Source organism: Gopherus evgoodei, chromosome 16 (assembly GCF_007399415.2).
Source record: "Gopherus evgoodei ecotype Sinaloan lineage chromosome 16, rGopEvg1_v1.p, whole genome shotgun sequence".
NCBI classification, from domain to species: Eukaryota; Metazoa; Chordata; order Testudines; family Testudinidae; genus Gopherus; species Gopherus evgoodei.
In genome coordinates, this window is record NC_044337.1 from 7,040,058 (window position 1) to 7,052,463 (window position 12,406).

At 49.2% G+C, this 12,406-nt stretch overlaps 1 protein-coding gene across 1 annotated transcript; it reads left to right on the forward strand.

Annotated features, from left to right (window-relative positions):
• The first annotated feature begins 495 nt into the window (after positions 1–495).
• LOC115636102 (glutamine synthetase) lies at positions 496–10,350 on the forward strand. Its single transcript, XM_030535805.1, has 7 exons — positions 496–582; positions 1,460–1,635; positions 2,580–2,741; positions 5,799–5,945; positions 7,567–7,694; positions 8,542–8,741; positions 9,609–10,350. Exons 2-7 carry the CDS (start codon positions 1,470–1,472, stop codon positions 9,928–9,930), a joined length of 1,125 nt encoding a protein of 374 aa, XP_030391665.1. The 5' UTR covers positions 496–582; positions 1,460–1,469; the 3' UTR covers positions 9,931–10,350.
• The last annotated feature ends 2,056 nt before the right edge of the window (positions 10,351–12,406 follow it).

Sequence of the window (12,406 nt, forward strand, 5' to 3'; positions counted from 1 at the left end):
AAAAGAGTATTTAAAAGAGGGTTGGGCACACTCCATGCACAGGTCACAACTGCTGCACCTTTACTGCTCCAAACACCCCCTTTTTCCTCCACCCCCCGCGCTTAAACCTTCTCAAAAATCCATCCCTTGCCCTCTGTGCACCTCTCCGCCCCAGGCAGCCCCCAGCCTGGCCCCAGTGCAAGCACAAAAGTCATCGTCCCAGCCGCCTTTCAGGCCAGGCGACCCTACAATAACAAACAGAAAACAACACGGCCGAAGAACCAAACTCGTTCCAAACTTCCGGCAGGCTGGGCGGGGACTAATCGCAAACTGCGCTCGTACCCGGGAAGGGGGAACTAGAGCGCAAAGCGACTCCTCACCCCAGCGCGGCCGTGAGGCCGGCCCGGAGCGCAGGGAGGGGCGAAGGGAGCCAACCCTCTGCCGGCTCTTGCATCAGCTGGGGAGCGGCCGCCCCACTCTGCTCTCGGCCCCGCTGCCTGGCTGGGCGCCTATAAGAGCGGGCGGCGGCCGCAGCCGGGCTGCGGGCGGGGAGCGGCGGCGGTAGCTGCATCGCGGCGCTGGGCTCCTGCGCGGCCGGGGACGGTAAGTGGGGGCCGCGGGCGCCACGTGCTCCGGCCCGGGCTGCCCCCGCTGATCTCCGGGGGGAAGCTGCGCCCTGCTCCCGCTCCCCTGCTGCCGCCTCCGGGATCCCGCGGGGGAGGACGTGCCCGGCAGTTCTTCCCTGGGGCTGCGCTGCCCGGACCGGGCCGCTCTGGCGGCATCGTGCTGAACCCGGGTCGGGGGATGCGGCGAGTCCGGAGTCCCGGCCGCTTCCCGGCCTCACGGGGCTCGTCTTTTATCCCTAGCACGCCTCGTGCGCGTCGCTTGGGCCGCACCGGTGTAGCCAAACCGCCCCAGCTGTGTGTGGACAAGCCCCGCGTGGCTGCGCCAACCTTACAGCCTACAAGGCCGGCGCTGTGTCCCTGGCCGCAGATCTGTGGCGCTTCGGCCCTTTGCCCGCCCTCCTCGGGCTTCTGTAAATGAATCTTTTTAACAAAGGCCGCGCTTGAGGGCAGGACCGTCTCTTTGTGCAGTAATAGAACTGATCGCAAGCGACCCAGGTCTGCAGGGAGTAGCTTTATTGTGGGGGAGGGGCGGCTTTCTCTCCTCCCCCCCCCCCATGCACTGGTGGAACTGCTGGGGGTTTATGTTCAATCGTTCCTCAGTCACAAAATTTAAATAGGAAATGGCGCCAAAGCACCATCTGCAGTGGAAAGGAAGTGGGGCAAGATCATAAAACCGTGCATCCGCTGAGACTGTTACCACTGTAACAGAAATAAGTTGCCTGCTCTCCCATCTGCCTGCTGGGAAGGAGTGAGCTGTGGGGGCTTTTTCCTGCTCTCCCCATGGCTAGAGTGAGTCCACCTTGTTCTGGAACAGTCTCTATAACTGGGACTCTCTGTTCTCCTCCGTTCTCTAGATCCATCAACATGTCTGTGTCACACAGTTCCAAGCTGAACAAGGTGGTCAGGGACCAGTACATGAGGCTTCCCCAGGGGGGCAAGGTCCTGGTGACTTATGTATGGATTGACGGGAGTGGAGAAGGAGTCCGCTGTAAAACTAGAACCATGGACCAGGAACCAAAGTGCATAGAAGGTAATGCTGGGCCTGTTAGCTGTTTGGAGCAGTCACCCTCTTGTCTGTACATTAAGCAGAATATAGAAGTCAAAGTGTTAGATCCAAGGCCTGTGACACTCATAACATTATATGAGGAGCTGCTGTATGTTTTTGACTCATTTGGTGGCATAATGCACAGAACAGATCTCTTTTCCCTGTGGATTATACAAAGTAAATGAACAGGGTTGTGGGTGTTATCACCAGGGTATATAAGGTGATATGGTAAATAGCCAGCATTCTTCAGGATGATGGTGTTTGCTATCCATAATCTCTCTGCCATCAGTGCTAGGATGGTGAGGGGGAAGCATTCTTGCCCTTGCCTCATAAGAGCAGGGCTTGTTTCCAAGAAGCGTGTTTAAATGGAATTCCATCAAAAGTGGTTTGTAATGGGATTTGGCTAGGTGCTGTGGACATAGAGCCAAAGGACTGGAGGCCTTTGTGAGGCACCTCTATGGCTGGAATGGAGATGTTAACCCTGTCTGGTGTTAGTCACCAAGAATGCTGTGAGCTGTTTGAAGTCTAAATCTAGTATCTTGTTTGAACCATCAAAGAGGTTAGGGGGCGTTATAGTGGTGGTGCTTGCTAAAGCCATTTTACAAAACTAAATCCTATAAATTATGGAAACCACTTCAAATGAGGGGGTGCTGCCGCATCCCCAGTTCTGGCACCTGTAAGTGTTACTGGATTATTGTCCCCTTTGTGGTCAGTGATGGGGGTAGTAGCTGCAGGACTGGTCTTTATGTAGGTACAGGGGAGTGAGAAGCTTCTTGGATTTCCTTCTAAAACAGTTTTCAGTGGCATGTTGCAGAGTATATCCCCCCTGGGCTCTTGATTGCTCTCATCTTAATATTCTCGAACATTTGACATGATCAAATTGAGGGATTTTTAATCTTAGGGATTTTTCCATTTCCTCTTGCTCCCAGATGTCCCAGAATGGAATTTCGATGGATCCAGTACAGACCAAGCTGAAGGCTCCAACAGCGATATGTTCTTGATACCAGTCAGGATGTTCCGAGACCCCTTCTGTCTGGACCCAAACAAGCTAGTGTTGTGTGAGGTCCTGAAATACAACAGAAAACATGCAGGTGAGGTTGCTGGTTGTTACCAGAACCAGTGTGTTACCAGACAGACACACCAGCTAAGTGCCATCGGTATCAAAATATTAGGGCACCACGATGCCACTTGAGGTCGGTGGGAAGTTACAAGTGATCATGTGCTAATCTGTGACTGAGCTATATTTGCTGTTAACCTAGGCATGCAAAAACCCTGTTGCTGGTCCTGGTTATCTGCAGAAACCCATCTTAGCAAGTGTTGGAAAGACAAGGAGAATTCTATTAAGTGGTCAAAAAGTAGCACAGGTCGCCACACGCCTCATAGACCAGGCCAGCACCAAGTAATTTTAACCTAGTGCTCAAATATACAATCTCCCTGAATGCTTACTGTAACCTGATTACTAGAATGTAGCATCTTGAACGTTAAGACAGAAACTTGGAAGTTAGGGTTTGAAAACATAGAAATGATTGTGTATTTTAAATAAAAACCTATATGCCAGTAAGCAAAGCTTGGTTAAGGTACTTGGAACCTTCACTTCGCACCACACCCATACTTCCTTCCCCCTTGCTGCTGGAAAGGTCCACTGGTTACTTTGAGAAAGGAAATCTGTATCTCATGTGTTGCTTCTCTGACTTCCAACCATTTGATCTTCTCTCCTATGATATCTGTATCCTTGATCCTGGCCTATAGCTGGGTATAGTGATCTGTCAGGCACACAGCAGGAATCAGGCCTGTGTGTTCAGGGTGATTGTGGAGAAGCTGATTCCTGACCTTATCTAAAGTGATCTCAGATCATTGTTGAGCGTGAACGAGCTGTAGTTATGTATGAAGAGTCTCCTGGCTCCTGTGAGGGCAAAGGAAAGTCAGGTGATCCCCTACATGTGGGGACCACATGTTGGTATGCAAAGCTTTTGCTGGGATGGTGGAGGGATGTGGTGGTCCAAGATAGGGTGGTTGGTTGTAAAAACACGAAGACTCTGGCATTTCACTTTTGTGTGAAGTACCGTAGTCTAAATCTCGATTTCTGGACTTTTAAAAATACTGTGTTCTCAGGTACTTCTGTACTTCCATTCTGACAAAGGCTTTCTTTAAAAATCGCCCCACTTTTTGAGACACACGTCTAATAATGTGTGCCGGCTTGATGTGGCTGGAAAGCTCAGTTCTGGGTCTCTACCTGTACGTTTCTGTTGTTGGGCTCTTTAAGTTAGTTCTTGTAACATACATAAGGTAATCATCAAGTGATCCATTCCCAGCTTCTGGCAAACAAGGCTAAGGATACCCATCAAGCAGTAATACAGCTCTGAGAGGCAACTGTTGTGATCTCAGATGACTGAATTTATGACTTAAAATAATCAATAAAGCATTTAACTCCATGCGCTTGGCTGTATTCTGTCAAACAGGGAGGTTATCCATGTTATTGTGTTTAAAGTAGTACAGTTTAATAGATTAAACAAGCTCTTAAATATGAGACATTCCTTAACTTGAATCAAGGGGCATTTAGCTTGATAAATGAAGGCAAGGCTTTTCTGGCAAAAGTATGCAGAAAGGTCCTGTGTCATGCACAACAAATTTCCTGTGGTTACAATATTTTGTTTCATTAAATGAGCCAACCATCCTCTACAGACAAAAGAATCAGCTGATTCATAGCAGCTAGCCTGGGGCTCAACTGTATCTTTAAAGCAGTGGCTTGTTTGGGGGTTGAACCAGAGCCAAATTCTCCCCCAGCTAGAGCTTCAGGAGACAATATCTCAGTTTCTGAAGCTTGTTTAAATGCCTCTATTGTACCATGTTCATGATCCTAGTACAGCTAAAGAGATTCAAAGGGGAATATGGCAGCCAGCGTTGCCCATAACACTTAGCACTTACCTAGTACTCAGTGAGTGCCAATCCCTGAACTGACTTTTCTCTGAAGGTGCTCAGCTTACGTGGTTAGAGGGTCTCTTCATTTTTCTCTCCACCATTTAAGGTTCTAAGTGTGACTTTTAAAAGAAAAAGTTGCTGGCGCTTTGTCATTATTTACAAATCCCTGGGGTTTGTCGCAGCAGCATTTGGGTCTCTTCAATGAACACTGTGGGTAAAAGTGCAACTTGTTTCCTGCAGGCTGCCATTTTGTGTGACAGGGAAAACCTGTTATTTCACTTCCTCCTTCTCCCTTTTACCTGGATTCTTCTGGTCCAGGTCTCACTTGGGCCAACAATATCTTCAGGACTGTTCTGCTGGGTTTCTGTGCCACTCCCATCGGGGAGAAAGCCAGATAGACTAGCCCTGGTGCTCAGTGAGTTCTGCAAGCTGTCAGCCAGCTCGAATGCTGGCCCAGAACGTAGGGGGCAGTGAGGTGGGAAGAGAGCTCAGGGAAGCTTGGTTGGGGACACATACATAGGGTGGGAAGATGGATTTCTGATTAAGGGACTGTATCCATCTGTAAAATAGGAAGATTATTTGCCTCCTACTGGTGGTGGTCTAAATCCATACCTACTTGGCAGATGGCCAGATACTGTGGTGATAGGATGGGGGAAGGCAGCAGGGTATATGGCTACTTAGATGTTTATGGATTTTTATGGATCAGTTTTAATGGGCAGGGGGTTACATTTGCACTTTGTATATAAAATTACAAACCCTTTGAAATCAAGCACTGTTGTCTTCCTCCAATGCTAAAGCAAATGGTGGGTGAGCAGAGAACATTTTCCTCATGGATAAAGGGAGGTGACCTTGTGTAACCAGCTATTTTCCTTATTCCCTTTCCCCTTGTTGAACACATCTTGTGTTGGTCTGGATTTATTGGCCTGTCAGCCCAGCTTTTCCACAGCCAGGGCCATCCTAGTCCTGTCTTTGAGACATGTCTGTCGCGGTGCAAACCAATACAGTGTCATGAATTCATAACGACAATATTGGTTGCAGATTCCCAACAGAGAGGCTGGCTGGAGGAGAACTTTCTCTATCTCATAGAGGGCTGTGCAAGGAAAAGCACCAACTGGTGTCTTCCCCAGTAAGAGAGGCCCTCAAGTGATGGGCTGAATGAAATTCTGGAGGGTTCCTGATCCCCAGGTTAGGTGTTCCAGGTCTAATTAAGGAATTTCTCTTCTCTCCAGAAACTAACTTGAGGAACACATGTAAAAAAGTCATGGACTTGGTTAAGGACAGCCACCCGTGGTTTGGAATGGAGCAGGAGTACACACTGCTGGGCATCAATGGACACCCGTATGGCTGGCCTGATAATGGGTTCCCAGGTCCACAAGGTAAGAGCGAGACTCCCCTGCCTCTGAATGCCCTCTTCCCCACTAGTATTCCCAGACTTCTGCTAGCTAGCACAGTGCTACCCAACTCACGCACCTCTTCTACACCAAAAGGACTGACTTCACAAGGTGCAGTTCCCATTGACCTCAATGGCAGTCAAAGGCACTCAGCATGTCACAGGATCAGTGCTGAATCCTGTGCAGTTCATGAGTGAGGCTCCTGTCCTGCAACGAGAACCATGTGGACAGAGCCTCATATACTGTGTGGGTGCAGGTGTGTGTGTGTACCCACACACACACACACACACACACACACTCCCCCCCTCCCCCCATCTCCAATGCAGTTCTCACAGCAGGACCTACATCCAAGGCTTTTTTAACTTGCTGAGTGAGTGAAGCCAAGCGAAAAAGATCTTCCATCCCAAGTGGTAGTGGTGGGTGGATTACCTTGGCTGGTTCAATTCAGATGCTATTCTCACTTCAGACAGCCGGAACTCCTTCTAAAGGTTTTGATCCAACCATGGGCTTCTCCCCTGAATCACCCTACCAATTAGCACTTAGGCAAATGGGTGCAGCTTTTTCCTGAAACTTAAATTACAGGCAGCACTGTTCAGCTAAGTCCCAGTGGCACACCTTTCTATTTTGTGCCCTGCAGTGGTACCACTCTCTTGACGCTGCCTGAGATGAAAACAACTTTTCCATTCTAGAACTTGTTTGTCAAGGGTTTGAGAACTTGTCTGGGGGAAAAAAGTGCAGGTGGTTATTAATATAAAGACTGGCCATGTGAAGGCTGGGCACTCCAGCAAATTCCCCAACCCCCTACACACAAACTGGTTCGGCTGCCTAGACTGGATTGTGTGGGGTTAGTGACACTAGAGGGTTTTCTTCTTTTCTTTAAGATCCCCTGACAGGATTGATTCTCAACATCTCCGTTTTTCCCTCTGAGTTTGTACTGCAGAGCTAACTGCTTCCTGCAAAGCAAACTGCTGCAGGTTAATACTCATTCGGGTTCCAAGTTTGTTGCAATAAACACAGGCAATGGTAGCTGTCAGAACTATCTCAAAGCCAGCCTTAGCATTAGGGCTGGAGTTCATTGTAATGGAGCAGTTCTTCACTTCCTTTCTTCCCTAAGTGGGAATACTGGGTAACAGCCTGAGACTAAATGGCCCAGAGTGTTGGGAGTGGATTATGGAGCTTTTCACTTCCTAGCTGCTGTTCCAATCGGTGGACAGGATCAGCGAGGGGACTGAACAGCTCACATGGAGCAGCTTTTGGTCTCAATACCTTTCCCATAGAATGGGCAGACATCCACACAACAGAACAGCCCTTTCAGTTGGTTATGTTGCTGGCAACCTCAGTGGAGGCCAGAAATTGGATGCAGCAGGGAGACTGAACTGCTCTTGCTCCTCGATGAAGTCCCTTCAGCTCAATCTGGAGCCGAGCCGGAGAAGCCATTGCATCTCCGTGGCTGTTGGGGTTCTTGTGCTGGAAGGAGAGCCCTGGGAATGTCTGAGTTCTTAATGCCTGCTAGACGATAAGCTTCTGGGATGGGAAATGAAGGGGCACTGCTCCTCCCTTGAACTTGCCTTGGTTGATGACATGGTGTCTTGTGTCTCCCTTCTAGGGCCTTATTACTGTGGGGTTGGAGCAGACAAGGTGTACGGGCGAGATATTGTCGAGTCCCACTACAAGGCGTGCATCTATGCCGGGGTGAAGATATGTGGCACCAACGCTGAGGTCATGCCCTCCCAGGTATGTACGGAAGGAGCATTTCTCATTGCTCCTGTCAAGGGAGCATTCGTTGAGGCAGGAAGCTGACTGGGAGTTGGAATATTTACTTTGCAATGCCCCGAGCATTAGCTCTGCAGTGCTCTCCCTGGGGATCTGATTCTTCCAGTCTCCAGCTTCCCTCTGCCCCACTTACTCACAGCTGTTGCAGCATCTGACCTCTTGCCTGGTACCAAAGAGAGCTGTCTGCACTGAATATCTGTGGTCTTCAGCAAAACTACATAGAGGGGAGACAGGAGCTCCTTCTCCAACCAGGGGCAGTGTGTTCTTCTGGAGAACCTGGTCTCCAGTGCTGAAAGGTGGAAGCAGGGGTTTTCAGAGTCACTGTGCAGGCTAGATTTCCTCTACACCAGCACGGTCACTTGCTACTGAGTCGAGTGACCTCGTATAGCTAGGGCTTGGTCTCCAGGAGAAAGCTGCACCACTTCACTGAAGGTGTGACTTTTAAATGAGCGGCGCCCCTGAATGGACACTCCTATTTCAGATTAGCTCAAATTAATTCCTAATTCCGCAAGAGAGGGTTGCACCCATTTTAAAATCACACCTTAAGTCAAACCAGTGTGACTTTCCCATGTAGACAAGGCCTGAGTCTTGGCACACCCAGGATGAATCGTTTGGCGTTTTTGTTTGATTTGGCTTTTTCGCCCCCATCCCTGCCCCCTGAGCCGGATGATTAAACCCTTGATAAATAGCTCACTGGCATGCGTGCCAGACTACCTGGCAGGAGTCTGCCATGATCGACTGAGTCAAAAGCAAGTGGCTAAGGGAGAAACCCAAACCTTAGCGTTAATGCTCATCTTTCTGCTTCTAGTGGGAATTCCAGGTCGGGCCTTGTGAAGGCATCGAGATGGGAGATCACCTGTGGATGGCACGGTTCATCCTGCACCGCGTCTGTGAAGACTTTGGGGTCGTGGCCACGTTGGACCCCAAACCGATGACTGGCAACTGGAATGGAGCTGGGTGCCACACCAATTACAGCACAGAAGACATGAGGAAGGAGGGCGGTCTCAAGTGAGTTAATGGTGTTGCTAAGCTGGAGTCTGTCTGTTGGGTCATTGTGGTTAGTAGCACCTTTTGTAAGGGGCTTGCTGACATGGTTTCTAGATAATGGGTGAAATCCCTCCTCACAACCCCATGCACAGTGTCCGCGTGAGGCTGAACAGAAAACTGGTTTTGTAGTTTTGCGGCCAAAAGGGACCATTGGCTCATCTAGTGCAGTGGTGCCCAACCTTATTACACATGATGGTCACACAAACCTAAGCCCAACCTTGTATGGGCCAAACAGATTCTACATAAGATTTAAGGTCTCCTGTGTTGATTTGTATTTTAAGTTTGGCTTGTTTTGTATGTATTTAGCTCGGTGATTTCTACAGATAGCATTGTCTAGTTAAAAACAAAAAGAAATCCATGCCTAAAATTTGCACACAACAAAAAAATTCTAATGAATCGCCCGTTCGCGTATTGTGTTAAAGCTGGTCACAGGCTTCATGAAATGCTCTGGTGGGCTGTAGGTTGGGCACCCCTGATATAGTGTGAGCTGCACTGAATTTCATCCAGATGCCCCATGTTGGGCCCAGTGACTTCAGTCAAACTAAGACATTTTGGTTCTCGGAAGACCACTATTGTGTGCCCCAGACAGAGAACAGGTGAGACCAAGGTGCTACCTGTGCCTAAAGCCCTGTGTGTGTCTTGCTTGAGTAACAGCATTTGGCAGGCTTCTCAGTCATGCTAACACCCCACACTCAGAGCCCTTATTTTCAACACAATCTCTTTACTTGTTTTGCAGTAGTGCCTGGGAGCCCCCACCATGGCCTAGACCTTCACTGGGCATTGTGCCGCATATCTGTGTTTTAAACTGTTCCTCTCCTTGTTGGTTAGATGTATTGAAACTGCCATTGAGAAGCTAAGCAAGCGACACGACTACCACATCTGTGTGTACGACCCCAGAGGGGGCAGGGACAACTCCAGGCGACTGACCGGGCACCATGAGACTTCAAGCATCTTTGAGTTCTCTGCCGGCGTGGCCAACCGAGGGGCCAGCATCCGTATCCCCCGCCAAGTCGGCCAGGATGGCTGTGGCTACTTCGAGGACCGCCGGCCTGCAGCCAACTGCGACCCGTATGCTGTCACAGAGGCCATTGTGAGGACGACGTGTCTTAACGAGACAGGGATGCAAACGATAGACTATGCAGACAAATGAGGCCTTGAAGAGGGTGGGGGTTTTGATTCAAACCTAGTGTCTCATGTGGGTTTTATGAACATGTGACCTGGTCAGCTGTAAAGTCCAGACTCTTTAGAACTTTGCTTCTGGTCTTGTGAAATGGTGGCTTAGAAAAATATTTTTAGATGTATCTGTAGGGGGAGGCAGAATCTATATGGTTCTCAGCCAGACTCCTGGTTACTGGGTGTTTTTTAGATCACACATGGGGGTTTTCAAAACTTGGATTTAATTTTTTTAATTGACTTTATACTGTGATGTACATAGACTTCTGTGTAAAAGCTGCTGCTGTTGAATGTTTGCTCCCCCCAGCCCTCTTCTTTCCCCCTCCCTCTGCCATGTTTGTATTGTAAGGTAACAATAAATAGTCTTATTGGCTGACATGTCAGCTGCTCTCTCTTATAAATTTTCTTTTCTTTTTTCCTGTAGTTTCTCCACAGATTTAATTCTGGGATCACTTAATCTACTACTGATAAGCAGCCACCTGTGGGGTGAGACATGGCAGCTGTTCAGTAATGTGCAGTGGTGATGGCCCTAAGGAATAGTTCTGGTTAGGAAACTTGGCAGGGGAGAAGATACCTCTTCCAAGCAAAACTGCTGACTGGAGGGGAATTTAGATAGCTGTATGTGGCTGCTTGTGATGGAATTTGGCCAAGATGATGAAGCAACCGTGAAGATAAGTGTGGGATCCTTAATGACCAGGGTGGTCAGGACCTTTTAGTTGTGTTTCTTGGCTGGAAGGCACCAGTAGAGCTCCATGCTGGGGTGTTGGTCCTGTAAACCTTCAGTAACTGCTTCCTGCTGCTCCTCTGTTTTTTGAGGGCTGCCAGACAAGGCCTGACCCTGCTTACCCTGGACAGGACAGCTGGTGGGATCGCTACACAATGTGACCTGACAAGAGCAATGAAGTCTAGTGTGATGCTTCCTGTATCTCAGACCTTGGTGGCTGCTTGGGTTGTTGCTTGCAGCAACCTACCACAATGCCTGTGACTGCTGGAAAGTAACTTGAGGCAGGAGGTGCCTAACCTCTTGGACCAGGATGCAATCCCATTCACACAGAAGATGTTGCTTCCTGGGGCAACAAGACCACTCCCAATGTTGGTCCATGCCCTGTCCCAACCCAGTAGCTCCCCCCCAAAATCGGCAGAGCCTTGTGGATTTCTTTCTCCCCTGCAGCCCTATTATTAACTGTGCTTTTAACCACTGTTGTGATCCTCTGGCAGCAAATGTCCTTTATGCTGACCAGTGGATGGCCTTAGAGAATCATAAAATATCAGGGTTGGAAGGGACCTCAGGAGGTCAACTAGTCCAACCTCCTGCTCAAAGCAGGACCAATCCCCAGACAGATTTCTACCCCAGTTCCCTAAATGGCCCCCTCAAGGATTGAACTCACAACTCTGGGTTGAGCAGGCCAATGCTCAAACCACTGAGCTATCCCTGCCACCCCCATGCTGTTTGTGAATGTGCCCTAGCACACAGCTCATGGGGGGCTGCTCAGACAACTATGCATGGGCATGCCTAGCAAGTGATACTGATGTCCCTACTCAGGCTGCATGCCCATGTCCCTAGGTGTCCAGCATGGTTGTGATCAGCTGGGGCTGTCCTGAGTAGAGCCACCTACTAGCCCAGGGGTCGGCAACCTTTCAGAAGTGCTGTGCTGAGTCTTCATTTATTCACTCTAATCTAAGGTTTCATGTGCCAGTAATACATTTTAATGTTTGTAGAAGGTCTCTTTCTATAATATATAACTAAACTATTGTTGAATATAAAGTAAATAAGGTTTTTAAAATGTTTAAGAAGCTTCAGTTAAATTATGCAGAGCCCCCTCAGACCGGTGGCCAGGACCCAGGCAGTGTGAGTGCCACTGAAAACCAGCTCGTGTGCTGCCTTCAGCACTCGTGCCATAGGTTGTCTACCCCTGTACTAACCTATTGCCCCATGGAGCAAGTGCTTGGGCTGTGGGAATCAGGTCTGGGTCTCTGGTACAGTAGTACATCAGGCTGCCTCATTGGAAGAAAGCAAGAAGAGTTTCAGTGTTCTCCCTGCTGCACAGGATTCTTTTGCCATGGGCTCCATAACTGCCTTCTTCCAGTCTGGATCATTACTGCATTTCCTACAGGTGGCGGCATGTCGCTGGTGCAAGCATGCACAGGGTCTGTGCATCCTGCTTCCATCCCTAAAACAGGCTGGGCAGTGGGCGACCGCCTTGCCCTGACTCCGGAAGCTGAAAGCCATCCACCTGAGATGTGATTCTCTGAAAGACAAACAGCACATGCAGCCTGAGCAAACATGCCTGGGACGGGCTGAGCAGCTGGCAGGTGTTTATGCAGCAGGGTGTGGCCGGCTGACTCAGCAGCCATCCCCGTGGCCTGATTCCTAAGTATCCTAGTTAATGGTGCAGGGCTCCATTTACAGCCAGAGTCAGACTGAGTTTAACTGGGCCTGAAGCATACAAATG

Coding starts and splice junctions, on each gene's coding strand:
- LOC115636102 (XM_030535805.1), top strand. CDS start 1,470: ATGTCTGTGTCACACAGTTCCAAGCTGAACAAGGTGGTCAGGGACCAG. Junction 1,636..2,579: donor GGAACCAAAGTGCATAGAAG/GTAATGCTGGGC, acceptor TCTTGCTCCCAG/ATGTCCCAGAATGGAATTTC. Junction 8,742..9,608: donor AGGAAGGAGGGCGGTCTCAA/GTGAGTTAATGG, acceptor CTTGTTGGTTAG/ATGTATTGAAACTGCCATTG.